General features: G+C 34.0%; 1 protein-coding gene across 1 annotated transcript in view; it reads right to left on the minus strand.

Moving 5' to 3' along the window:
* The window catches only part of Naaladl2 (N-acetylated alpha-linked acidic dipeptidase like 2), an 807,008-nt gene that overhangs the window by 403,068 nt on the left and 378,144 nt on the right, over positions 1 to 25,796 (minus strand). The window contains exon 6 of the mRNA XM_074073742.1: positions 4,369 to 4,512. Coding sequence (XP_073929843.1) covers positions 4,369 to 4,512 — 144 coding nt within the window. The remainder of the gene's footprint in view (positions 1 to 4,368; positions 4,513 to 25,796) is intronic.

A 25,796-nucleotide genomic window follows, 5' to 3' on the forward strand; every position in this document is an offset into this window, starting at 1 on the left:
AAACAACCAAGATGCCCCACTACTGATGAATGGATCAAGAAAATGTGGTACTTGTACACAATGGAATTTTACTCATCCTTGAAGAAGAATGAAATCTTATTATTCTCAAGTAAATGGATGAAACTGGGTAACATCATTCTGAGTGAGGTTAGCCAGACTCAGAAGACCAAAAATCATATGTTCTCCCTCATATGTAGACTTTAGATCTAGGGCAAATCCAGCAATATTGTAGAACTTGGGTTACATGACAAAGGAAAAACACATATGGGAGGTATAGGGTTAGAAAACCCAAAATGTGAAAGCATTTGATGTCCCCACTCCAGAGGAATTAATACAGAAACCTTAAAGCCACAGAGTTCAACATGAGAAGGGGATCAGGAACCAGTGTAAAGATCAGTTAGAGATGAGCCAACCTGTGTTGAAACACATTTGTACATGACAGCAATGGTAGGAATCTCTATAGAGCTGTCCTTATCTCAACTAGTAAAAATGCTGTGTCGTTCTTATTATTTCTTATTTCTACTCTTCAAGAGAACTGGAGAAAAGAGCAGAGCAGGTTCTGCCTAAAGCAAGGGGGAAAAGGGGAAAGGTTGTGGGTGGGGGCAGGGAGGAGAAATGATCCAAACAACGTATGCACATGTGAATAAATGAATAATAAAAAAACTACTACAACTAAATCAACATCAGGACAAACCAAATTTAAAGTATGCATTGCTAGATTTAAAGAATTTCATTTGATTTGACAAGTGGTTCAATTACCAAGGAATATGCAATATGTTTGAATCATGAACACCTTAGTAATGAACTCAAAATATATACATTAAAAAAGTTGGCAGTACTACAAGGTAAAATGGATAAATCACACAGCAGGAGACTTTTAGACTAATAAGGTATAGAATATTTCAACAATTCACATTTAGTCTAAATGCACATATACAGAACACTATACTTGACAACTACACAGTATGCATTCTTTTCAAATACTCTTGAACATTGATCATATCCTACACTAGGAAGAGGATCTCAAAGAATTAAAATACAGAAATAAAGATGAATCAATATGTCCTAATAAAAATCCAAGTTATTTATGCTTCAGTTCAAATGAATATAATTTCTGAATTCAAAGTAGTATACAAGTGCCAAAAGCCTAACAGAGCTGGAAAAGATTACTTCTGATTTATAATACCCCCCAAAGGGCTGATGACAGTGGCACTGAGATTTAAGAATTTAGAGGGTATGGGATCTTGATGAGTTATATGCACAAACATATAAGGGATATTTGGATAATTTTGAACAGAAAAATAGAAGTGTTAGATACATGAAGGGAATATTAAGATACAGAACTAGAAAGACAGTAAATGACAATATCAGTCAATTGTGAAAAATGTATCATCAAAATAGGTAGGGTATGCTGTGATAGATTTTGTTAAATATATAATCTCCAAAGGTAAATTGAACTATCTTTCATTTTCAAGGAGTGAAAAAAATATTGAAGTGTCCATTCAAGTTGCCTTTAGGTATTCTAGAAAGCAAATAGATAAACATCAATTCTAGACTAAATAAACCTGGATAATTTCTAAAATCAAAGCTGTTGAAACAGAAAGCTGGAAACTTGAGGACTTCTGGGTGAATGACAGTTCTATCACCCTCGGTAAGCCTAGCTTGTACTCCCCAGGAAACAGGTTTCACTGTACTTTCTGTGGACTTTGGACAATAGGATTCCCAGCTATGCTCACTCTATAAAATCCTTGATGAACAGTCCTTCAAAGCGAATACTGAAGTTTCTTTTTGTCTGAGAACTTCAGACTAGCAGCTCAGGAATGTTCATCTTTAGCTCTGCTATCTTTCCAGTTCAGACTCCTAGGTTTACTGTGAAATTGTCTGCTTGAAAAGCCATAAAATTGGGTGTCATTACTACAGAATTTTGACATTTAGCCCTGATTATATCCATACATCTCAGTCTTTCCTAAAATGATCCAACACAATGAATTTTTTGATTATATACCACCATATCCAAATTAACAATTTCCTTATTTTTTTCTGGATATTTTTTCCATGTTGATTTCTAGAAATTATTAAACCACCCACTGCTATGGTTTGGATGAGTGCTTCCCAAAGACCTGTAGGTTTACTGTGTGGTTCCTAGCTTGTGGTGCCATTGGGACATGGTGGAACTATCAACAGGTGGGGCATGGTGGAAGTAAGTCAGGTCATTGGAGACATGTCCTCTTTTTCACTCTATTTCCCAGCTGCCATGAGGTGAATAGATTCCTCTGCCTGCCATACACTCTCCCCATGATGCACTGCCTCACCACAGGCCCAAAAGCAATAGAGCCAACCAACCATGCCGACACTGTGAGTCCAAATAAACCATTCCTCCTTGTAGGAATTTTGTTATAGTAACAGAAAGCTAACTAACACACCACTGAAAACAAGTTTTCAGTTTTCCTACTTTATTAGGAAAAATTTTTTTCTTTTATATGGCTAAAAAGGTTATTCACTTTATTGTATTTGGAACTAAAGAAAGTCACATCATATCAGACCCACACAACTCCACACTCTATGAAGACAGATGATAGATAAGTAGGTAGGTAGATAGATAAATTGATAGATAGATAAAAAATAGATAATTCCAAGATATTCTTTATCCAGAACAACATAATGCACTCATCTATAGTATCCTTGAAGATACTCTCAAAGGATTGATTAGTTTCATATGTAACAATGGATAATTTTTTAAAAATTCAAATGAACTATTTGTGAGCAAACATTTGTGTAGTCATGATTTGTGATAATAATATGTTTATCATATGTGTTTAAATCTTTACTCAGTAAAGGCAACAATGACTATGTTCAAGTAGCCCTCAACAAATTAAAATGATAGATATTGAAAATACATTTGACATAAGTAAAGATTACAAATGGGATAACCAGATGTTATATTACTCCAATAAAACTTAATTTTCATTAAAAATGTACCAAATTGTGAATAAGAAAATAATAGTTTTATATATATATATATATATATATATATATATAATTTGAAAAGATTTGCTTATGCAAAAACTAGCCATCTTTGGATAAGTTTCAATGACATTAGAAATAGGCATATTTTTCAACATAATGAATTCATCAAATATTTCTTTTAAACTTGATTTATTTATATTTTTCACCATAAATTACATTAATGCATTATAGGCTCTAATATGTATTGATTAGCAAATTAAATCTGGGCCTAAATCCATTCCTTAATAAGTTCACTGTTTTCTTTACAAATGAAATATTATTGTGATATTGCTTACATACTTTAGCAAACAGAGCCCATGATCTGTTTCTGCAGCTCAGAACAGATGACATAAAACAAAGCAAAAAAACCCTACAGGGCTTCTTGATTCCTGCTTTTGAGGATATAAGCTTACTGGTTTTATTGTGCAATATATATATGTGTAAATATATATACACACATGTACATATGTATATACAATATGTTCAATGGATAGTTAACTTATGAGTCTTTTAATCTATAGGATGTTGAAAAGTTGTCTCTAATAAACAGAAATCCTGAAAGTATTCAGATATTTTTAAAAAGGTCCTTTCAAAACATTTTTTAATGCTTTTATTGTCAAGAGAAAAACAAATAAGATAAAACATGGAAGGTCGAGCCCCTAGATATGGACATGAAAAAAAAAAACAGCCCTTAAGTGGTAGTTCATAACAACTAGAGACAAATTTAGCATTATGTAAAGACAGTCTCTTCTTTACAACTCTAACACTGAAGCTGGAGCAGAAATAAGATGCAGCCCCTGGCTTTCATCCCACCACAGGTAGATTAACTACTTCAGTTTTATCATGCATGGTCCAACAAGGCCTGACAAACTGCACTGCCGTACAAGAAGCCTCTCTCGGGCGATGATGTGTATAGACAGAGGGATTTTTTAGTCAATTATAGGAATTAGACTTTAATGCTTTATACTAAAAGACTTCATACCCCAGATAGTTGCCTTCTATCCACTGAATCTTGGCAGGCAATGAGACTGCTAAAGCTGAAACTGAGAAGCTATGTTAAGCAGATTTTTGTGCATGTACAAAATGCTTCATTTGTAAAGCTATTTTTCCTTGTAGCAAATCAAAATGCTTTTTTCTTCTGTTTTTAGTCTCTCAGATTGGTCAACTCTCAGTCTTTAACAAAATTACTTTTCAAAAATGTTCCTGTAGAGCCACAGAGTAGTATAAATAAATGTACAGCTACCAAAAAACCAATATTTTTGAAATGAATAGTCCTAAATGTGTCAATTTATGAGATTTTTAAAAACATGATCACTCTTTACAAAAACTGTAAGATATACTGAAGGATATTAAATACTTTACCATTATGTGGAAGTTCTAGAGGCTTACAGACTTCATTTTTGGTTCTCACTGTTGACAGAGAGATAAGTTTTGCAACAAGGGATGAAGAGATGGGTTGCACCAATAGGGAGGTGAGGTTTGAATGGCTTTGTCTAAAGCTTCCATCTGTATGCAAAACAGAAAAGAGCAGAATAATTAGCAAATAGAAATTAAAAACAATCACAGAGAAATGCTTTGCAGTAAGTATCTAAATTATGAGCAGTAAGTTTTCATTTATTCATTTATTTACTCCTTAGTTATGCTTTGTCTACTTAATAAAAATGACTTGAGATACTTTATAAAAATTTAATCCAACTATAATTTTGTGTCCTAGTTAAACATGGCAGACTGTAAACATGCACTTACCTCTGTTGTTCCATAAAACTTCCTTAAAATGTCAACAAAGGATTGAAAAAGCATGAAACAAAGGGACCAAAAGAACCTACAGTTCTAAGATTCTGGAAGTTAGAAAGAAAAGCAGATGAGTGTCAGCTGATGTAATAGATCTGAGAAGACCAAAACCTAAGGTACAGTGAAGAAACAGTGCATTTTTTGCCATAGAATGCAGAAAAGCTTAAAAATTGGTAGCACCCACTAACTATTGCAGGGCTTAAGGAGGGGCTGGATATAGGAGGGGATGATGAAATTTCATTTGTGAAGGAGTCTGTCCTCCTGAATCTTTTGCACACCCAGTCCAGGTGGCTGCTTCATCTCCCTCACTCCAGTGAAAACCAGTGAGATGCTGAATAGGGAGACCCCAGGTAAGAAGGAAAGATGTTACACTTAAAGTTGGAATGGTCTGATGTTGCTGAGACTCTACAGATGTTTTACTCATTTGTTGCCCAATTCCATCCCTCCAGTAAGGCAATAGGAGATTACTTAGTAGCAAATATGAACAGATCACAGACAATACCTAAAAATACTGAAAATTGAGAGGTCTGCCAATGAAACAACTCACTGGATAGCCTATGTTGAAACCCATCAGTCAGTAAATCACACACACACACACACACACACAAAACAACAACAAAAAAACTTCAACTCAATTTTCCATTCTTCAGTCTGAGCACTTAGCCAATGGCACCTGTGTAGCAGCTGAATGGGGGGAGAGTAGGAGGTCAGGAGGCTTAGGGAAGGGGGTCTCTAGGAAGGCAAAAGCAATGGGAATACAGATGTGTGCTAATATATCCAGAGAATATTTGTAGTAACATTGGAGTTAGGATTTGAAGAGTTCCTAGATAAATAGAAAAATAAGAAATTTATAAAGTGAGACAATTATTACCTTTAAAAGGACCAAAAATGGTGTGAAAAAGAAATGTAATTGTATAACGTGAATATTTAGATAGCCATATTCAATATAATAATGATTATTGATTTAACATGAAAATGATATATTTTAGGAAAAGAGAGAAAAAAGTTCAGAGTGGTATATGTGGAGCTGTTGAAAGGTAAATCTGAATCTTCCAGAGAGATAGTCAGTATGAAGGACATACAGAAGAAAACAAAAGTGATGAAGCAATTCAGTTATTGAGAGAGACACGGGGGGAAATAGAAAAATTCAGTGACTACTTAAGATATTAAAAGCAATTAAGTGTTTTCTGTAGGGGAAGAAATGAGAAGGGAAAGGACACACAGGAAAGGGTTAGAGAAGGTGACATTTTAATAAACAAAGCCTCATAAAAATACTTGACTAATTAAATAAATTATATTCATTATAACTGAAAAATAAAAATTAAACATAAATAAGAAGAGAAAACAATTATGGTAATGGAATCTAAAGAGAACTAAGTAATACCCAGATTAGAGGGGGATGGACAAAATAAACTAATTTGTGCTCAAGGAAACAATGAAAAAGTACTCACTCTAAATATTTTTACTGACTCAGAAAAGGAAATACACAATGGAATGACTCTATCAGGAAGCCAATAATGTTTTTGAACACAGTGCCATATTTTTCAGGACTTTTATTAGGAAAATAATTGCTAGAGGTTTGTTCAAAACTTAATTTGATAGGCTTGCAGGGGGTGCAGAACCCAATGATACTGGTAGCCAAGCTCCAGGAGACAGATTATAAATGAGAAAATATGTTTCTGAAGTGTTTCCTTAATTTATCATCTGGAAAACTACAAGGCTAAAAATGATATTTAGCTTAGACCTATGGCAGCCACGGAAGTCACAGCTTTGAAGAAAACAATAATGAAGATTTAAACTTGGAATTAGTTGCTATAGAAGAACAGTGCTGGTCTCATAATTTAGCAACCCTTTATATGGATATATGACAGTGAATTTTGACCACAGTGTAGCTCACTGTTCCCCAAACATTTTCATGTCAGACTCCCATGAGAGGCTATATAGTTTTCAGGGCCCAGAACAAAATGACAGTGTGAGCTTGTTTGTTCAAAAAAGTATGAAGAATTTCAATATGGCAATAGTAGAGCATTAAATGAAATGAGGGCATCTTCTGAGTCAGAAATCTCTGAGACTGCACAGGTTGCATATGCGTGAACTGGATCGGAGTGGTTCACACAGAAGATGCTAGGAGTCATAGAGCCTGCTTGGACAAACTGAAGGAGATTTTCAGATCTGAAGTAGGTTGTTCCTAGTGGCAAGCTCTGAGTCTCCTTTTGTTTCATCCTGCGCTGAGACCAATGCAACTCATGCTTCAGAGGACAATCCATGATGGCTTCACAGTGGTGAAGCTGTGGGACAGATATCTCACTCTGGTTATCCTGAATGTATTTTCTCCCTCGATGGTTACCTCTAGTGCTTTTAATGCACATGAGACAATAGAACAGTATTCATTTGCACTCTGTTTATGAAGTTTTTAATGGATGTCAGGTTCTAACATTTCCGATACAAAATGAAACTTGTTAATTCTTGCATAATTGTACTTCTGTCATTCAAGGTCCTTCACCATCTTAAACTTCATATTTCTCTTTTTTTTGTATTTGTTTTTTTATTGTTTATTCATTTATTCGTATGCATATACATTGTTCGGGCCATCTCTCACCATACTCCCCACTCCCCTTCCCTCTCCCCTCGCTTCCAGGCAGAACGTGTTCTGCCCTCTTCTCCAATTTTGTTGAAGAGAAGACACAGAGATAATAAGAGACATAACATTTTTGCTAGCTAGAGATAAAGATGGGTATACAGAGAGATTCCTAGCATTGCTTCCATGCACATGTGTATTACAACATGAAATTTTTCATCTCTACTAGGCCTCTTCACTACTTCCCAGTCACCTTCTCATAGTGACCTCTGTTAGTTTAAGATTACTATATTAGTTTCTCCACAGTGAGCACATCAAACACTTTCAAGTTTTAGGTTTCCTTCCCTTTCCCTATTCCTCCCATATGCATTCTCCTCTTAGCGTGTGACCCATGTCTGATAATATTGCATTTATTTTGGGTCTATGATCCACATATGAGGGAGAAAATGATTTTTGGCCTTCTCAGCCTGGTTAACTTCGCTCAGATCATGTTCTCCAGTTCCATCCATTTACTTGCAAATGACAAAATTTCATTCTTCTTTGTGTCTATGTAAAATTCCATTGTGTATACATACCACATTTTCTTAATCCATTCATTGGTAGTGGGGCATCTTGGCTGTTTCCATAACTTGGCTATTGTGAATAGTGTTGTAATAAACATGGGTGTGCAGGTGACTTTAGAATAACCTAAATTGCATTCCTTTGGGTATATCCCTTGGAGTGGTATTGCTGGATCATATGGCAGATCTATGTTTAGATTTTTAAGAAGCCTCCATATTGTTTTCCAAAGTGGTTGTACTAGTTTACATCCCCACCAGCAGTGTATGAGGGTTCATTTTCTCCCCCTGCATCCTTGCCGACATTTATTGTTGGTGGTGTTTTTATGATAGCTATTCTAACAGGAGTGAGGTGGAATCTCAGTATGGTTTTGATTTGTATTTCCTTTATGGACAGGGATGGTGATTATTTTTTCATGTATTTTGGCCACTTAGATTTCTTCCTTTGAAAAAGTTCTGTTTAGTTCAGTTGGCTACTCCTTTATTGGTTCATTGATTTTTTTGGGGGGAGTTTAGTTTTTTGAGCTCCCTGTATATTCTGGTTAGCAGTCTTTTGTCTGATGTATAGCTAGCAAATAGTTTCTCACATTCTTTGGGTGGTTGCTTCAGTTTAGAGACCATTTCTTTTGTTGTGCTGAAGCTTTTTAACTTCATGTAGTTCCATTCATCCATCCTTTCTCTTACTTACTGGGCTGCTGGAGTGCTACTGAGAAATTCTTTGCCTATACCTATTGCTTTCAAAGTATATCTTGCTCTTTCCTATACTAACTTAAGAATTTTGGGTCTGGTATTAAGGTCCTTAATCCACTTTGAGTTGATACTAGTATAAAGTGATAGGCGCGAATCTAGTGTCAGTTTTTTGCAGGCAGATAACCACTTTTCCCAGCAACATTTGTTGAAGAGGCTGTGTATTCTCCATCATATGGTTTTGGTGCCTTTGTCTAAATTTCATACTTCTAGTGGTCTTTCTTGCCATTCTTCTTCACACATCTTGTGCTAAAATTTAATCTTGTCCCCTACATCTTCTGTGGTTTACATCTTCCATGGTTTTACTTAAGCAATTCCTCTCACGGCACTTGCGCTTCTTAAGCAACACACATCACACAAGTCTGAAGTAGATATTTCCTTCAAAGTGCAAAAACTGCCTTCTACATGCAGTTTTCACTGATACCTTCAGCACTGCATGATGCAGCACCTTTCTAGCAATGCTTGCCAATTCCAGTTAACATCATCAGTGTGTAAAAACACTTCAATTTCCCTCTAAATGCTAATTTCCTTGACGAAAAGGACCATGAAATTGATGCACAGTGCCTAGCACATTGTCAGAAAACACAGTTGGAAATCAATAATTAATGGGAAAAAAAAGAACGAACTCTTGTTTGAAAAATAGTTTAAATGTCTCTGTCTTACTGTTTTCTAAATGACTGCGAAATGGAGCAGGGGCAGAACTGAAGAACAATTATAAGCCTACACTTGCTCTTCAGTTCAGTTGTACCTTCTCCCCAGTTATCTACCAGAGAAACATTTAATTGACTTGAGAAGTCCATCTATCCCCATCAATTCCCTTATTAACCTTGTTCGAAAATTACCTTTTGTAGATGAAAAAAATTTCAATAAATAAAATCAACTTTAAAATACATTTATCTGTTATTAACAAGCAACAGCTGCATCCTATTTTTCTCTAGAATACTCTATTAAGCATATGTAATAAAGTATTTAAAAGTTAAGTGTGAGTGAACCCTCAACCATAATTGAATGTACCCAAATCTTTGATTATTTTTGTGCTATATGACTAATAGACTTGCATTACTTTTGAAATATCTAAAGTAAGAGATTCATTAATATTTTACATTCACCTTAATGGAAATTTGACAAACAGTTCACTTCTGAGAGCAGATACTAAAATCTGGACTTCACAGGACACTAAGATTAAATTAGAGACAAAAGTTACTTTTTAAAAAATATCCTATCTATTGAACAAGAGCTGAAAGAAAAGTTTCACTTTTTTGCTTCATTAAGAGTGAAAAACACAGGTACCATTTTTACTGTTACATTTTAAAGTCTATTTATAAATTATAAAAATCCATTAGGCATGACATAAATATTAGTGTCAACCTTTTGCCTTGCTGTAAAAGATACCAGACAGAAAAAAACTGTGACATTACATCTTAGCACTCTAATTTTCAGATTCCAGCATTTATATCATGTACTATATATTGTTTATGTTCAATGATGACTGGCACCAACTTTTATTTTAGTAGATGCCTCATTCTCTCATCATTTTATGCATTCTTTATAATCTAAAGACCCAAATAGATCCATTCCATCAATAATTCAACCCTTGATACAATGACACATGTACATAGGTAATGAGAAATTTGAATACACAGTATCCTAACTCTGCCTCTGTCATTGACTCAGTGAAATGTAGTAAATAAATAATTTTCCCATGTTAATAGTGTCACTCCAACTACTACTATTCCTGAACCACCAAGGTGATCCAGAAAGGTCTTCACTCTGCTAACTTACCAAAATATAGAGTACATTAGCTCAGACACCTACAGACTGAAATACAATGGGTGACACTTAGAAGTAAAGATTAAATAAGTGTAATATTCTCTAATTGTGCATATTTAATAGATTTTATATCATGATTTTTCCTTTTTTTGTTTTTGATGCTGGGGCTTGAACTCAGGGTCTCATTCTTTCTAGGCAGGAGCTGTACCACCTGAGCTACTCCACTAGCTATTATGATTTTTCAAACTGCTGATGCCCTCATCAGTTCATACATGGTGATGGATATAAAGAAAACATGAGTGCCAGTCCACAGTTTTGTGTGTGTGTGTGTGTGTGTGTGTGTGTGTGTGTGTGTGTGTGTGTGAGACAAGGTAGAACACTACTAAACCCAAGTAAAAAGTCAGTGTATACAACAAGTGCCCATCTCAGATACTCGGAGCCTCAGGATTGAGGCACTGAGAGGGTGTAAGGTAAAGAAAGTGCTGGTTAAAGTTTTTTAAAGGCCTTGTATGGCTCAATAGTGGTCATGTTCCACAGTTAAGAACTGAGAGGAATAGAATTTCTAAACTTAGAAACATAATTCAACCCTCTGCTCCTGGCTCTCTTCCCGTCTCCACCACTGTGTGTGTGTGTGTATGTGTGTGTGTATGTGTGCGTGCATATGTAAACACAACATCCTTGCTACTGAATGCTAGTAGATTCTTTCAATTCAATGTGGAACCCTTGGACAAGCAACAGTCATATGTTTCAGGCACTAATGAAAAGTGTAGACACTCAGGCCTTACACCAGAACTTCTGAATCAGGACCCATAGTCTAACAAAATCTCCAGGTATTCACAAGCAAATTAGATAAGTATAGGTCTAAATCAGTGTATATTTTTCCATAGAAAAATTTACATAATTTTAACAACAAAAATATAAAAAAGTAAGACAGAAAGGATGAAAACTCTTTATGCTCCCCTTACCCCAAATTAAAGATTTGATTATGTCTGCAAATCCCACATCAACAGCTGAGTACTTTTCAAAATGATTAACAAGTCTGTTCATGAATTGTACCTAAATAACAAGTTTAAAATGGACTAAACATTTTGTTTCATTTTTGTCCTTTCCCCAAAGATATATTTGGCAATTCAAAGATCAAAATTACATTTATAGCCCTTTATTTCAGCTATGAATAAATATTATAATAGCTAACTGATTTGAAATTTTTGCTTTCTTGGTTTCCAGCCATTATAATTTAACACTAAAAAAGGTTGACAAACTAAAAATATAAATTCTACCTTCTTACCAGAAAACCAAATAATCAGAGAGCTGAAAAAGCAGCGATTTTAAAACATATTTTGTGTTTCACTTTTATGAAAAAAAACCTCAAATAATCAAGTAAACAAGGCTGAACAAGTATGGTATGCCAGAATATCTGATTTTACTTTCTTCAGAAAACTGCCACTTTGACAGAAATCCGACCACTAAATAACTAACATAAATATTTTCTCATTTTTATTTGAGCCCACTAAATTTACAGTTATTTTTCTAAAATGACCAGCACACTAAATTGGCTAGTCATTTTATTGTCCTTGGGAATGTAGCTGAGCCTTTATTTCTTCAGTACATTATAACCCACTGGTTATAAATATCACCATCTTCCCTCAAGCTAGTCAAAGTCAACACTGTGTTTTTTAGCTTGTTATTAAAAATAAAAACACACCAAATGCTTTGTGCTGTGCCCTCTCCTTAGTGTTCTCTCTCTCTCTGCTTCTCTCTCTCTCTCTCTTTTTCTCACACACACACACATTCATATATACAGGTATTTGTTTTACGATGTAAGATTTTTATTACTAATGTTCATTTTCATAATCTAATGTAAATTTTAGGCTTGAAAGCTTGATGACAACAGTTTGCACAAATGTTAAGATGTCACTCACTCAAGAAGCTTTATCCTTGTTGTATGTCCCCACTTAAGTCTTTGTTCTTACATTTACTAAGTTTACTATCTGTTCTAACTCCTTTTCACTTTCTGCTCACCTCCGAGAATGTAAGCGTTTCTGGGGCTCAAAGACTGCTATATTCCCAAGGCTGAACACAGTGCTTACTAAAACATTGGCACTCAGTGGACATTTTCTTAATAAACGAATATACCAAAGTTCAAACGAACACATTTTGTTCTGAGTAATCGTAAGCCTAATATTCATGGTTCATAAAATATGAAACCATAAAGTGAAGATACAGGTGGTTGCCTCACTTCTAGGTGATACAGGTGATTCACTTCTAAGCAAAATCTTCCCATGTTCCCTAGTACATACCACAGTACTCTAATGCTACCTAAAGCGTTATAGAAGCAGTCATATTTACACCAAAGGAATAGAAAGTACCACCATCATTGTAAAATGAAATGACTGCTTATTGTGATATTAAAAGATCATATAGATTATTCAGTTATTGCTTCTGCAGAGTAAAAAATTTTAAATAATGTACTATACAAAAAGTTTTTTTTATTAACTTGGGTTTTTCCTTTCTAATTAGCACATTTTTGAGGTATTGGTCACAGACATGAAACTGGCATAAAAAAAGCTTGACAACTTTCCATATGATTAAAAATAGTTTTCATTTATGTTTCAACATATAAACAAAGGTTTACATTGCTAAAGTGAAATTATTTGTGTATAAAAAACTGTAATATATCATTATTCTCTCCCTTAAAACAAATGTGCTTAAACTTGTGCAAACTTGTGGCTACATAGCCTGGAAATTTGTTCTAAACTTAACAAATATTCAGCTAAAGAAATTTTTTACTATGTACTAGAAAGTTTTGATTAATGTGTAGCTAAGAAAGATACCAGAGTGTAATGTGTAGCTATACCAGAGTGTGGCCATTACACATGGCATAAGAATAGATGTTTCTTTATAATACTGATTGTCATGTGGTATGTCCTATAATTGAATTAGTATTCACAGAATTACAAGAATCTATTTTTATTCATACCTTTAACTGCTTTTCAGTACTTTAAAGCACATTGATATAATTACTTCAGACAAGAATGAGCAATCTTACAATTTTAGGTAGATGATGGTCATCATTAATGTCTTCTCTAAAGTCCTTTTAAAATATGATCCTTTCTACTGAAGAAAAAGTACTTTCTTTGGTATATGATTTTATCTCACTGAATTTATACTATAAATTTATTTTATGTGAAAATTTGAATTTTTAATGGGTGTGGCAATATTCAGATATTGACACATGCCTTCTTAATTCTATTTCAGAGGAATTATTATATTATGGCAGCTGATCTCTACACATGTCTACGTTTCTTTATTCATCACTTATCTCCTCTAAGACTATTTCATTCACTAAAGCATCCTCAAAACATGAACATCTGAAAATAATCAGAATTATGTCATAAGAAAAATTAACTGAGAGATAAATTATCCGGCTTGTTATTTATTTCAAGAAAAATAGCCTGGGTTCATAACAGGAATAATTGCTCATCTCCACATTACATGTGCCATAAATAAAGTAATCCTCTTTAGAGGTATTCTCCCCAAGAAGCTTCTTCCCTCAAACTTGAAGAGTATAAACATCAGAATGATTTGCAAATTTTCTAGCTTTTGAAAAAGTGTAATTTGCATTTTTAAGACAGCGAATAAACTATGTGGATATGTTTTGATTGCTTTTGTTGTTGCTATTGTTGTGAAATCATGTAGTCATTAATTTACAAAAAGATTCTTCATACCAGGTTGTAATGAGCATGCATTATTTTGTGAAGTTGATTAAATGAACAGGCAAAAAAACATATTTCTGCATTTAGTCATTTTAGATGTTTTCTAAGAATAAGGGTAGAAAATAACTAACCCTTTCATCCCTGATATAGATGATATAAGAATAAATGAACTATCAGATAGGAAATATTTTTCACATCTTCATAGTTTATTCTCACATTTTCATGGTTTATTGTATATTCTCTATTATTGACATATGGATGTTAACACAAAAGAAACACTAGTCTAAATTCCAGAGACCAATCTCTGGCTTTTGCGCTGTCTCTTAGAAGTGATGCTGAAAAAATTTAGCCTTTTTTGGGGATCTTAACTCATTTCAGTTAATAAGCCACATGTTGGTTGTTGAAAAATGGATGTGCACAGAACTTCAGTCATAAATGGCCTATTAATTTTTCCTATATATTCAAAAATATGAGAATTTCCATGCAAAAATTTCTATTATTTGATGTATATAATTTAGCAACTTGTTTTAGATGTGAATTTCCTTAAACGATTTTAAGAACTGAGACCTAAATTTATTTCAAAAGGGAGAGAGAGAGAGAGAGATGGAGAAAAAAATAAATCTAGAGTAAAACTTTGCCTAAGTCTTTTTACTAAGGTAATATTTTTTAGTGCATTGAAAGGTTATTTTTTTAAATAATACACCTTCTTTGAAGTTAAAAGGCTATAATGGCACAGTGAAAGACATGGTTGTGCTTAGTGTAGTCCTAGTAGTTCTGTGAACCAGCTAAGGTGTCCCTAAAGGATGGGAATAGTGCCTTTGTTAGCTCTGGTGTGTAGGATTTCAACTACCAACATACACAGTCACCTTTTAAAAGCACTCCTATGATAATGGAACTTGAACAAAATTCAAGATCATTTATATTGGTCTAAATTTTCTTTTCAGCTCCTCATTTAATCTTCATAAGAGCCCAATAATGTATTCCACCCATATAAAAAGCCTTCTATATCACACTTAGTCAACACTGTGATTGTTTCTTAGAAGAAGTAGGACCTTAAATAACAGGAAAAGGAAAAGTTTAAGAAGCTATTCCAGAGTAAGAGCAGATCTAGGAAAACAAAATAAAAGAACACAAAAACTGCTAATGAGTAAGTATTTTGGTAGTGTCTGCTGGAAGGTCAAAGATCAGTATTTCGGAGCCCCAAAGAAGCTTTCCTGTCTCCTTGGGGAAATTAGAAGTCTTTTAAAGTAGTAGCTAGAGTCCCTCTTCCCCCCCCAAAAAAAAATTCTAGAACACTCATGAGCTGAGGTATGAAAATAAAAGAGTGAAAGGGCATAGCAGGTAATAATAGTCAAATGGAGATTACCATCATGTATGTTGTAGATTAGGACTAGAACTGTAGATTTCTTACTGTGTTAGGGTTGTATGATAGACTACAAATATAAAGTAGGGCCAGGTACCAGTAGCTCACGTCTATAATCCTAGCTACTCTGGAGTCAGAAATCAGGAGGGTCATAATTTGAAGCCAGCCCTGGACAAATAGTTCATGAGACTCTATCTCCAAAAAATAAAAAGGGCTGGCAGAATGGCTTAAGCAGTAAGAGTGTCTGCTTACCAAGTGTGAGGCCATAAATTCAAATCCCAATGCTGCAAAAAAGTAAAGTTAGTAAGTACTGAGACATTTTTATAGCATTTTAAGCAAAGAATTCCTACCACAAATGTGGATTTAAACAATACATTTTTTTGGTTTGCGAGTGATAATGCAGAGAAATATAAGACTGGAATTAAGAATAAAGGCAATTAATAAAAACAGATCTCATTTGGGCCAGGTTCTGATCCTAGTACTTGGCATACACCATCTCGTTCTATTTCTATGCTTTATATCCAGTGATACCAGTTTTCAAAATGCAGAGATTATTTAAAATATAAATGTTTTTCAAGCTTAGAAACTTTGAGATGCTCAGAGTCATATGCCTGGTAAGCCAGCAGCTATGTCCTTCAAACTCAAAAGTTAAGATTATGGTGACAATAATGTATAGCAGCTACGTGGTTTCTCAGTAACTACAATGTCTTTGGAAGCAGAAAGGTAAAGATTTGTGCTAGGATGCTTTTAGTCACTAAAACAAAATATCTGTGACAATTTATATAGAGAAAAGGTATATTCTGGCTCACACTTTCAGAGGTTCCAGTCCTTGATCATTTGGACCTGTTGTTCTAGGCCTAGCACATCATGACATGGCAGAGAAAAACTGCTCAGCTCATGGTCAGGAAGCAAAAGAGGGAAGAGGCCTGACAAGCCCCCTCAAGAGATATAACCAACAACCCAAGGTCCTCTCAGAAAACCCTACAAGCTCCCAAGAATGCCACTCTGGGAATGATACAAGCCTTTGGAGGTCATTCAATATCCAGTCTTTAGTGAGTTCCATGTCAAATATCTGAAAATGGTATTTGCCAACACACTAAACAGTGCAGTGCCAATGAGGTAACAGAATAAGCAATTAAGATTTAAGTCCTTGATGAGTAGAAAAATAAAAGTGCTATTAAAAAGAAAAAAAATTCATAGAAAACCTATACTGATGTAAAGAAGAGCCAGAATATTTTAAATAATTACATTTGGCACTTAGTTTCATGGGACAATTATTACTGTAGAAGCTCAATAAATAAAGTAAAAAATTCCTCTTACCTGTTCACAAACACTTCTGCCTATAAAATTTTGATTTTGATTGTTTGGTCACAGTCCACAGATTAAGGTTTTCCCCTTTGGTTGTTTTCTGCACTCTGCGAATGTCTGCACAATGACATTCCTTAAGCAGCAGTTTCCCAGGCCATAAAGTGAGGACAAAAACTGCCAAGTACACAGCTCACAGCACAGCTTTGGGATTAATGAGGGTGCTTTGAGCTCCACAAAGAACAAGTATGACATAACTAAGCCATATTATTCCATTGACAAATACTGTCTCTAGACTGTCCTTAGAACTGGAAAAACCCCAGTCTTTTCTTGCTTCTTTTGACAGTGTACATGGTCTTGTTATCACTTCTTTTCATTCTTTCAAGGTTTCCACGCAAAAACATAAAAAATTTCTTCTGTGTGTCTAACTTACGGAGTCAACACGAATCAAACAAAACACAGTCTACACTCACTTTCTTATAAAATCTTTGGGATAAAATGAATGAAAAGAGTGACACATTTGCAGGGATGCTTCAAAGGAAATATAAATCGTATGAAGGCAAGCTAGTTATTTTTAGAATGTGTTGTGTGAATGTCAAATTCTTTTTCTAGTATGTAAGAAGACATCAACTATTTTCTGAAGGCATTCAGTATTTATTTGAAGTTTTCAAAGATTTCAAAAGTATTTCGAGATTCAATGAAAATATCAGTGCTATGCTAAGTTTATGAGACCTTACAGTGTAATCTATATAGTTTATGCTGATATATTACTGATATTAAAATTGAATAGTTCTCCATAAACAATAAGAAATTCTAAAAACATTAATGTCTATGAATGTCATGGCATTATATAAAAACTCAGTTGTCTAAATCTTCATTTTAGATATCAGCAGACAATTCATAGACCTTTAAAATATAGTTTAAATGAACATTTATAAGCTCACATCTTGCTAATACTGTACATTTAACAGTTTATGTAATATTGAGCCAGGAGAAATTATAATGTATAGAGAAAATGTTACAGTTCTTCAATGAAAGTAGCATAGTTGTTGTGGGGTACTATGTAATGTTTGATACATACACATTATGTAATATTTAAGCCCGGTTATTCATTTTTGTCTCCTTAAGCTTTTATCATTTCTTTATTGTAGAAACTTTCAAAATCCTTTCTTTCACCTTTTGGAGTACATAGTACATTATAGTTATCTACAGTCACCTCCCTATGCAACAGCACACCAGTTTCAACAAATTTTTAATGATAACTTTTAATTTATATATGCTTTTATTTTAAAAATAATATACAAATAGCATCTCTTTTTTACTATCTACAGTATTATTGTCCTCTCTGTATCCCTCTCCAGAGAAAACTGTATAATTTGGCTTTTTTTTTTTTTCAGTACTAGGGCTTGAACTCAAGGACTTAAACTTGAGTCATTGCACCCCAGCCCCCAATTCTGTTGCTTTTAGTTTGTTTTTCAGGTAGGGTCTTTTACTTTTGTCCAGACCAGCCTCAGACTTTGGGCATCCTATTTCTATCTCCTGAGTAACTAAGATTACAGGCATATGCCACTAAACTGGGCACATGAATTTGGTGTGATTAAGCCCTTTTAATTCATATATCATGCTTTAATATGTAATCATAAGCAATTAAAACCATTAGATTTGAAATTTTATGAGTGGGAAAAAGCCAGATGAAAATAGATGTATATAGTATTATCACAATATAAGTAAATAATAACAACAACATGAAAGACTACAAGGTTTGTACAGAAGAGAGTGACTAGATTTGGGATTTTGAAAGTTCATTTATATCAGACAACAGAGCAGAAGTTGTAAGAGCAGTAGCAGTAAAATCAGTTAGGAGTTGGCTACAATTGTCCATGTAGTTTCTATAAAATATGAAAAAGGTTTCAGAAATTTTAGAAAGACTTGGAAATATTCACTATCAAAATCTAGGAAATAATTACCTAATGAAAACATGAAGGATTTAGTGAGAAATAATGCTGGTTTTGTTTTGTTTTGTTTTACCATAGTAGATACGGTTAAGATAGGGAAGCAAAAAAAAACCCCCAAAACCAAAAAACAAAACAAAACAAAAAAACAGGAAGAACAGAGATTTATTTGAGGTAGAATCAACCTGACTTTTTTTTTACATTTTTCTTTTATTTTTTCCCCTTTATTGTTGTGCTGGGTGGGGGTACACTGTGGCATTTACAAAGCTTCTTACAATGTATCCAATACATCATACTTCTTCCTCCCATTCCTGGAACAGTTTCAACAGGTATCATTTTTACATTTACATACATGTGTACACATTATTTGCACCATATTTAACCTCTTGCCCCCTTTTCCTGCTGCCTCACCCCTCCCTCTGGTACCACTTCTCCCCTACCTCCAATTTTGTAGAAGAAAAAAGATAAAAGACAAAAAGAAAATCATGAAGTTTTTGCTTGTTTGAGATAAAGATAGCTACACAAAGAGTTTCTTTGTGATGTTTCCATGATCACCCTGGCTGTTCAAGATCAACTGAGAAGAGAGAGGCAGGAAACTAGGAAACTGCTAGACTGTTGTGCTGGCCAAAAATCCTTCTCACTGCATAAGCCTGTGCAATCCTGGGTGACCCATCCAACAACTATCCTCTCATTTCTCTCCTGAACCAAGATGCTTTCTATTTTTCTGGACTACAAGCAGGACAAAGTGATTTAGTCACTGACATTGTGTTTTTATGAAGTGAAATGAAGTTTGAAATCTTTAAGAAAATATATTGCAGCAATGCAGCAGTTCTTTCATTCCAATATTATGAAGCCAAGAATTGTTCCAATTATTTTTTTTAAAAAAAACTTTTTAGCCAACCCCTTCCCTATATTGGCTAAATGCTAAAAGTATTATAGTGAAGACTGAAGTAAAGCTGTCATGGAACCTGCAGTCACACACTTTCTAAGGTACTGAAAGGGTTTACAAATGTCAGAGATACTGTAAATGTTCAGAATCTGTGTCTGAGGAATGATTACATAGATCTATACATAAAGCATTTAGTGATCTTTACATTTCTGATAAGTGCCCTTTGTGCTCTTTGTTGTGTATGTCCAAGAATTAAGTGAAAACAATGGCTCAGAAAAAAATGTTACATATTACTATGAATGAAAAGTTAATATGTGAACGAGAAAGTTATTACAGTTCATGTTTCTATAACTTCCAGTCTATAACCCAAAGAATTCATACAATACTATACAATTGTATGAATCAGACAGCACAGAAGCATTAGATACATTTGGGTAGGGATAAAAGGAAATTGAATTTACTCTATTGTTTTCTGCCTGAGAAGAAAGTATAAAAATAGACAGTTAGAAAATACACCTATTGGAAAAGGCAAAGGAAATGCCAGTCATTTTGTGTGGAAAACAAGAAATCTAATAATTTTAAGGGCATGAAATATGTATTAAATAGAATGATGAGCTATTCAAAGACAGGGAAAAAAGAACTATTTCAAGGTATGAATGTCAAAGTAAATTCTTACCTCCAGTGTTATGAAATCATATTTGTTTTACCCAGAAGATTTGGTAACATGTTTTATAATTTTTTGCTTGAAGTTAGGTTTTAATCATGTGTGTGAAGGACATACCTAATTTAGATAGGAAATTGTAAGAAAACATGGAGAAAGGGAGTGATTCTTTTAATACGTGCATACTTGTTTCGGAGAGATTGTGGGAAAATATCAGGAACTTTTTTCATTATCTATTTCTAAAAATGTTGACGGTGCTTAACTGTTAAGGTACAAATCCCTTACCAATATGTAATGTGAGATGACCCCAGAAAACTGTAAACAATATTCTAGCTCTTTCATCTGTGTTACTAATTTTTAAAAAAAATGGATTTCAGAATATCTTCAAGATTATTGGAGGAGTATGATTCTTTCTGAGTCTTGAAAGTTTTAAAGCAGCTAAACAGAAGCACATACTCAAGGAATAACTAAGCAGTCCCATTTTTCTTCAGTCAAAAAGAAACAGAACCCGAATTTCCTACAAATGTGACACTCTTCCTGCCACTCTAATTGTCAGTCACACAACTGCTGCTAGAATTATCCAGCTACTGATCAGCTAATTTTTTATTTTTAAAATAGGAAATGATATAAAGATATGAAATTGAACTTTTTTGAAAATGCTCTTTATCATTAGAAGTTATGTGTTTATTATATTAAAACCCTTTAACACTGAATTTTCATGTGCAAAAGATTAAGATAGGAATTTGGTTCTTCTCAAGCAAAAGGTGAATTACTCTGCAATTACAATGGTATATCCAAACATTATTTACCTTAGTACCAATTGCCATAAATATTTTAAAATCACACACCTGAGTTCATTCTTGTCTAAACATGCAATCATTTTCATTTATAGTCTGTGTAGGGGATGGGCATGAATTTATATGGAAAATGAAAGGACATTAAAAAAAGTAATTCATAAGACAACTCAGCCTTTAACTCTGAGTCTAACCTTATAGGTGCATAACAATGACAGAATATAAGTGTCTGTTGACTCACCATGTTTTCTTTTTTTCCTTATTTCAACATTCAAATTATTTCTTTAATATCAAACTATAAAGCTTCTTCACAGCAAATGAAATAAGCAATAGAGTGGAGATACAACATATACAAAGGAAGAAAAGCTTTGCAAACTATTCACCTGACAGTTGATTAATATCTAGGATATCTAGGAATGCAATAAATTCAACATCAAAACTCCCTGATAGTCTAAATAACATGAACAAATGATTGATTTGAACAGGCATTTTTCAAAAGAAGATATACAAATGTATAGTAAGTATATGAAAATTGCTCAACATTAGTAGTCATCAGGAAAATACAGATCAAAATCACCAGTGAGGGATCATCTTACTCCAGTTAGAAGGGCTATAATCAAAAAGACAAAAAATAATGAAGATAAAAGGAACTGGTTGAAACATAAACTACATACCTTCATATATATACATATATATATACACATATATATAGATGGTGTTCTGGACACAATACAGATTTGCATTTTACAGTGGATGATGGGTTTTTCAGCGTGTAAATTTTTAGACAAAAATTGCTTTTGGGTAGAATTTTGCCCTTTTCTTTCCATAGTGGTGAAAGATTTCTAATTACCACATTTTACTTGAGAATGTGATGTGTTTTATCCATATAGGATATGTTTTCACTGGCGCTATAGTTCAGAGATAAGTTTATCCTCACATCTCTCCACCCACAGCCCTATGTCCTATCAGTTTCTACTGAAGGGAGAAGAAGGCATATGTCCGTATAGACTGCGGGAACATTACAAGTGCTCCATAGGGTAAAAGGAAAGCTCAGCAATGCCTTACCATGGTAAAATAGTGGGTTTTATGAAGTCTTGGAAAAGAATTAGTAGTTGTTGGCTGGTCTCTTGACTTTGATAACTGTGGTAGAAGCTTTGATTGTGAAAGATTGGCTGGACAAATCCAAAGCAAGACTGGTTATCTTTTAGTATTCTATTTTTGAAAATTCATTTATTCATATGAGCATACATTTTTTGGGCCAGCTCTCCTCCCTGTCCCCTTCCTCCTCCCTTTCCCCACCATTCCCTCACTTCTAGGCAGATCCTGTTCTCCCCTCTTCTCCAATTTGTTGAAGAGAAGACATAAGAGATAATAAGAAAGACATAGATAGCATTTTTGCTAGTTTGAGATAAGGATACCTATACAGAGAGATCCCTAGCATTGCTTCCATGTACATGTGTATTACAACCCAAATTGATTCATCTCTACCAGACCTGTTTACTAATTCCTGGTCACCTCCCCATAGTGTCCTCTGTGTCCTCTGTTAGTTTAAGATTACTATATTCGCTCCTCTACAGTGGCACATCAAACACTTTTAGTTTTGGGTTTCTTCCCTTTCCCTATTCCTCCCATATGCATTCTCCCCTTAGTGTGTGACCCATGTCCAATAATATTATTGCATGTGTTTTAGGTCTAAAGTCCACATATGAGGGATAACATACAATTTTTGGCCTTCTGAATCTGGCTAACTTCACTTAAGATGACATTCTCCAATTCCATCCATTTACTTGTGAATGACAAGATTTCATTCTTCTTCATGACTGAGTAAAATTCCATTTTGTATAAATACCACATTTTCTTAATCCATTTGTCAGTAGTGGGGCATCTTGGCTATTTCTATAACTTGGCTATTGTGAGTAGTCCTGAAATAAACATGGGTGTGCAGGTGCCTTTGTAATAACTGAGTTGCATTCCTTTGGTATATCCCTAGTAGTGGTATTGCTGGATCATATGGCAGATCTATGTTTAGTTTTTTAAGAAACCTCCATATTGTTTTCCAAAGTGGTTGTACTAGCTTCCATTCCCAACAGCAGTGTATGAAGGTCCCTTTTTCCCCAAATCCTTACCAACATTTGTTTTTGGTGGTGTTTTTGATGATAGCTATTCTAATAGGAGTGAGTTGGAATCTTAGTGTGGTTTTGATTTGCATTTCCCTTATGGCCAGGGACGGTGAGCATTTATTTATTTATTTATTTATTTACTGTTGTGCTGGGGGTATACTGTGACATTTACAAAAATTCTTATATAAAATATATCATAGTTGCATTCACCCTTTCCACCATTCTCCTTTATCACCCCTCTTTTCATTCCTGGAATAATTTCAACAGGTACTATTTTTCCATTTACATACATGTATACACAGTATTTGCACACGATATCCACTCCCTTCATCCATCTTTCTCCCTCCCACCATTACCAATCTTCAGACAGAACCTGCTCTGCCCTCCTGTTCTCACATTTTGTTAAAAAAAAAGACATTTTTGTTTGCTTATAATAACTATATAGGGTGCTTTCTTGTGACAGTTCCATATATATACATATATATATGTATATTTGGCCATGGAATCTCAGAAGTAGCATTTCAGTTCTGAATGAGAGACACCATATTTGCTAACACTCCATAAAACAAAAATCTAAGATTAGCAAACCTTAATACTTTTTTATTAATTATATCTACTCAGGATTTATCACCACGAGGAGCTTTTATGTCCTTAGCTGAAAAACAAGGGATTAGATTGGAAATTTACTAAAATATGTTTTGGTGCTAATAAATACAGTATTTTTTAGTATCTCCACATACGTTACTACAATATTTCATACAAGGCCTCTTTGTTCCAAAATGAGATAAACTGTTAATATTGACAAAATAAAACTTAAGTTTTGTTAAATGCTATGATTTAACAAAATTTTATTTAAATCCTTGTTATCTTCTCTCCAAAATCATTAGTACATACATAAATGGGATCAGAGGTCACAAATGCAAATGCCAGAAGGTCTAACTAATAAGAAAATTGTGTAAATCAGGGGTCTAGAATGCTGTAGAAATGCTGGAACTAGTGGTAATGCATGTCCAAAGATTAAATATTTTATTTAAAATATTCAAATAAAATTTCAAAACAATATATTGACAGCCACAACACATCTGTGCATCAAGTTTATTTTAAGCTGATAATTATGAAGTGACATTTTTTCTAATGTTTAACTTGTAGTTTCTCTATAGTTACTAAACACTTAAAGCAAAAATAGATGTGAATCACTGTTCACTTACACTACTCTGCTACTATCATGACTGCAGCTCTGTTATTTATATGATATGAACTGCCAGACTCTGTTTCTAACAATTTCTTCACCTGAGTTAATGCCATTTACCTCCAGGAACCTTATCTGAGCTGCTACAACCATTGTGATGACAAATCTGAAGCAAAAGATCAAACTGAAAAAGTGCCACAGATGAGATTATTGAATGCATATGATTACCAGGGCCCACAATTTGCTCAATATTAAAAACTTCACTGCATATTCACAGTATGGATCTCCATCTCTTAATGACCAAAAAGATTAGTTCTCACTTTATCTCAGTTGAATTATAAGGATAAGTCAAAACACATAGAAAATGCTTGTTCTGGATAATCTTCTTTTCTTTTGGTGTGAATGTATTTGATAAATAAAGTGTTTCAATCATAATTATGATTTTATTATTTCAGGAAACAATACTGCTTGCTGGTAACAGGAAAAGTGAGGGTCCCAGAGAATTAACAAAGGTGAACACAAAAGCTTCTTCTTGGAGTCCACCTTAGACAGATATGATTCACAAGACATCATAATCACACCTGCACATTTATATGTCCTTCAGGACTTCACATAAACATTTTGAACTCATACTTTCTTATTTCACTCCTCTCCCATATTGAGCCTGTCTCTCTTCCTCTACTGGTTCCATATCAGAAAATGATACTTCAGTACTCTCACTGATCAAAGTCAGAAATGTTTACATCATTATTTGATCCATGACTTCTCCTCACCCTCTACACCCAAGTCTAATAGGTTCCACTTTCTAAATACTTCGAATTTGTTTATATTGCTATATCCCCACCTCATTGCAGTAGTTAAGTTCACCCCTGTGTATCCACTGAATACTATATAATAACTTCTAAGTTTTAGGTTACAAAAGAATGACCTTGAGTATCTACTTAAAATTACCAGAATTCTGGTTAACCCATGAGTGAAAGAACATGGAATTATTTATGTCATCTAGATATTTTTGTCAGATCCTGGCTTTTCCATACAATTTAGAAAGTAAAGGATAAATACAAATAATCATTAAAAAATCAATTCTTTCTTGTTCAAAAAGGAAAGATTCCTTTTACTCTCAGAGTATTTACTTTAGGAAAATTGTAATTGTAAATTTATTGTTTATCCTTTTTAAATGTATGAAAATATTTTCAAAATCTTCTTGTCAGTTTTATACCCAGGAAGGGAATATCTTTCTCAAGAATCTGGGTGCTATCAATATGAAAATCAAACAGGAAGGAAAATTGTGCCCGCTATCTCCTAGTTTCTGTGAAAGGATAAGAATCTAAATACTAGCAGTTGCCTGGTTCCAAATT

This window comes from Castor canadensis, chromosome 5 (genome assembly GCF_047511655.1).
Source record: "Castor canadensis chromosome 5, mCasCan1.hap1v2, whole genome shotgun sequence".
In the NCBI taxonomy this organism is placed as follows: domain Eukaryota; kingdom Metazoa; phylum Chordata; class Mammalia; order Rodentia; family Castoridae; genus Castor; species Castor canadensis.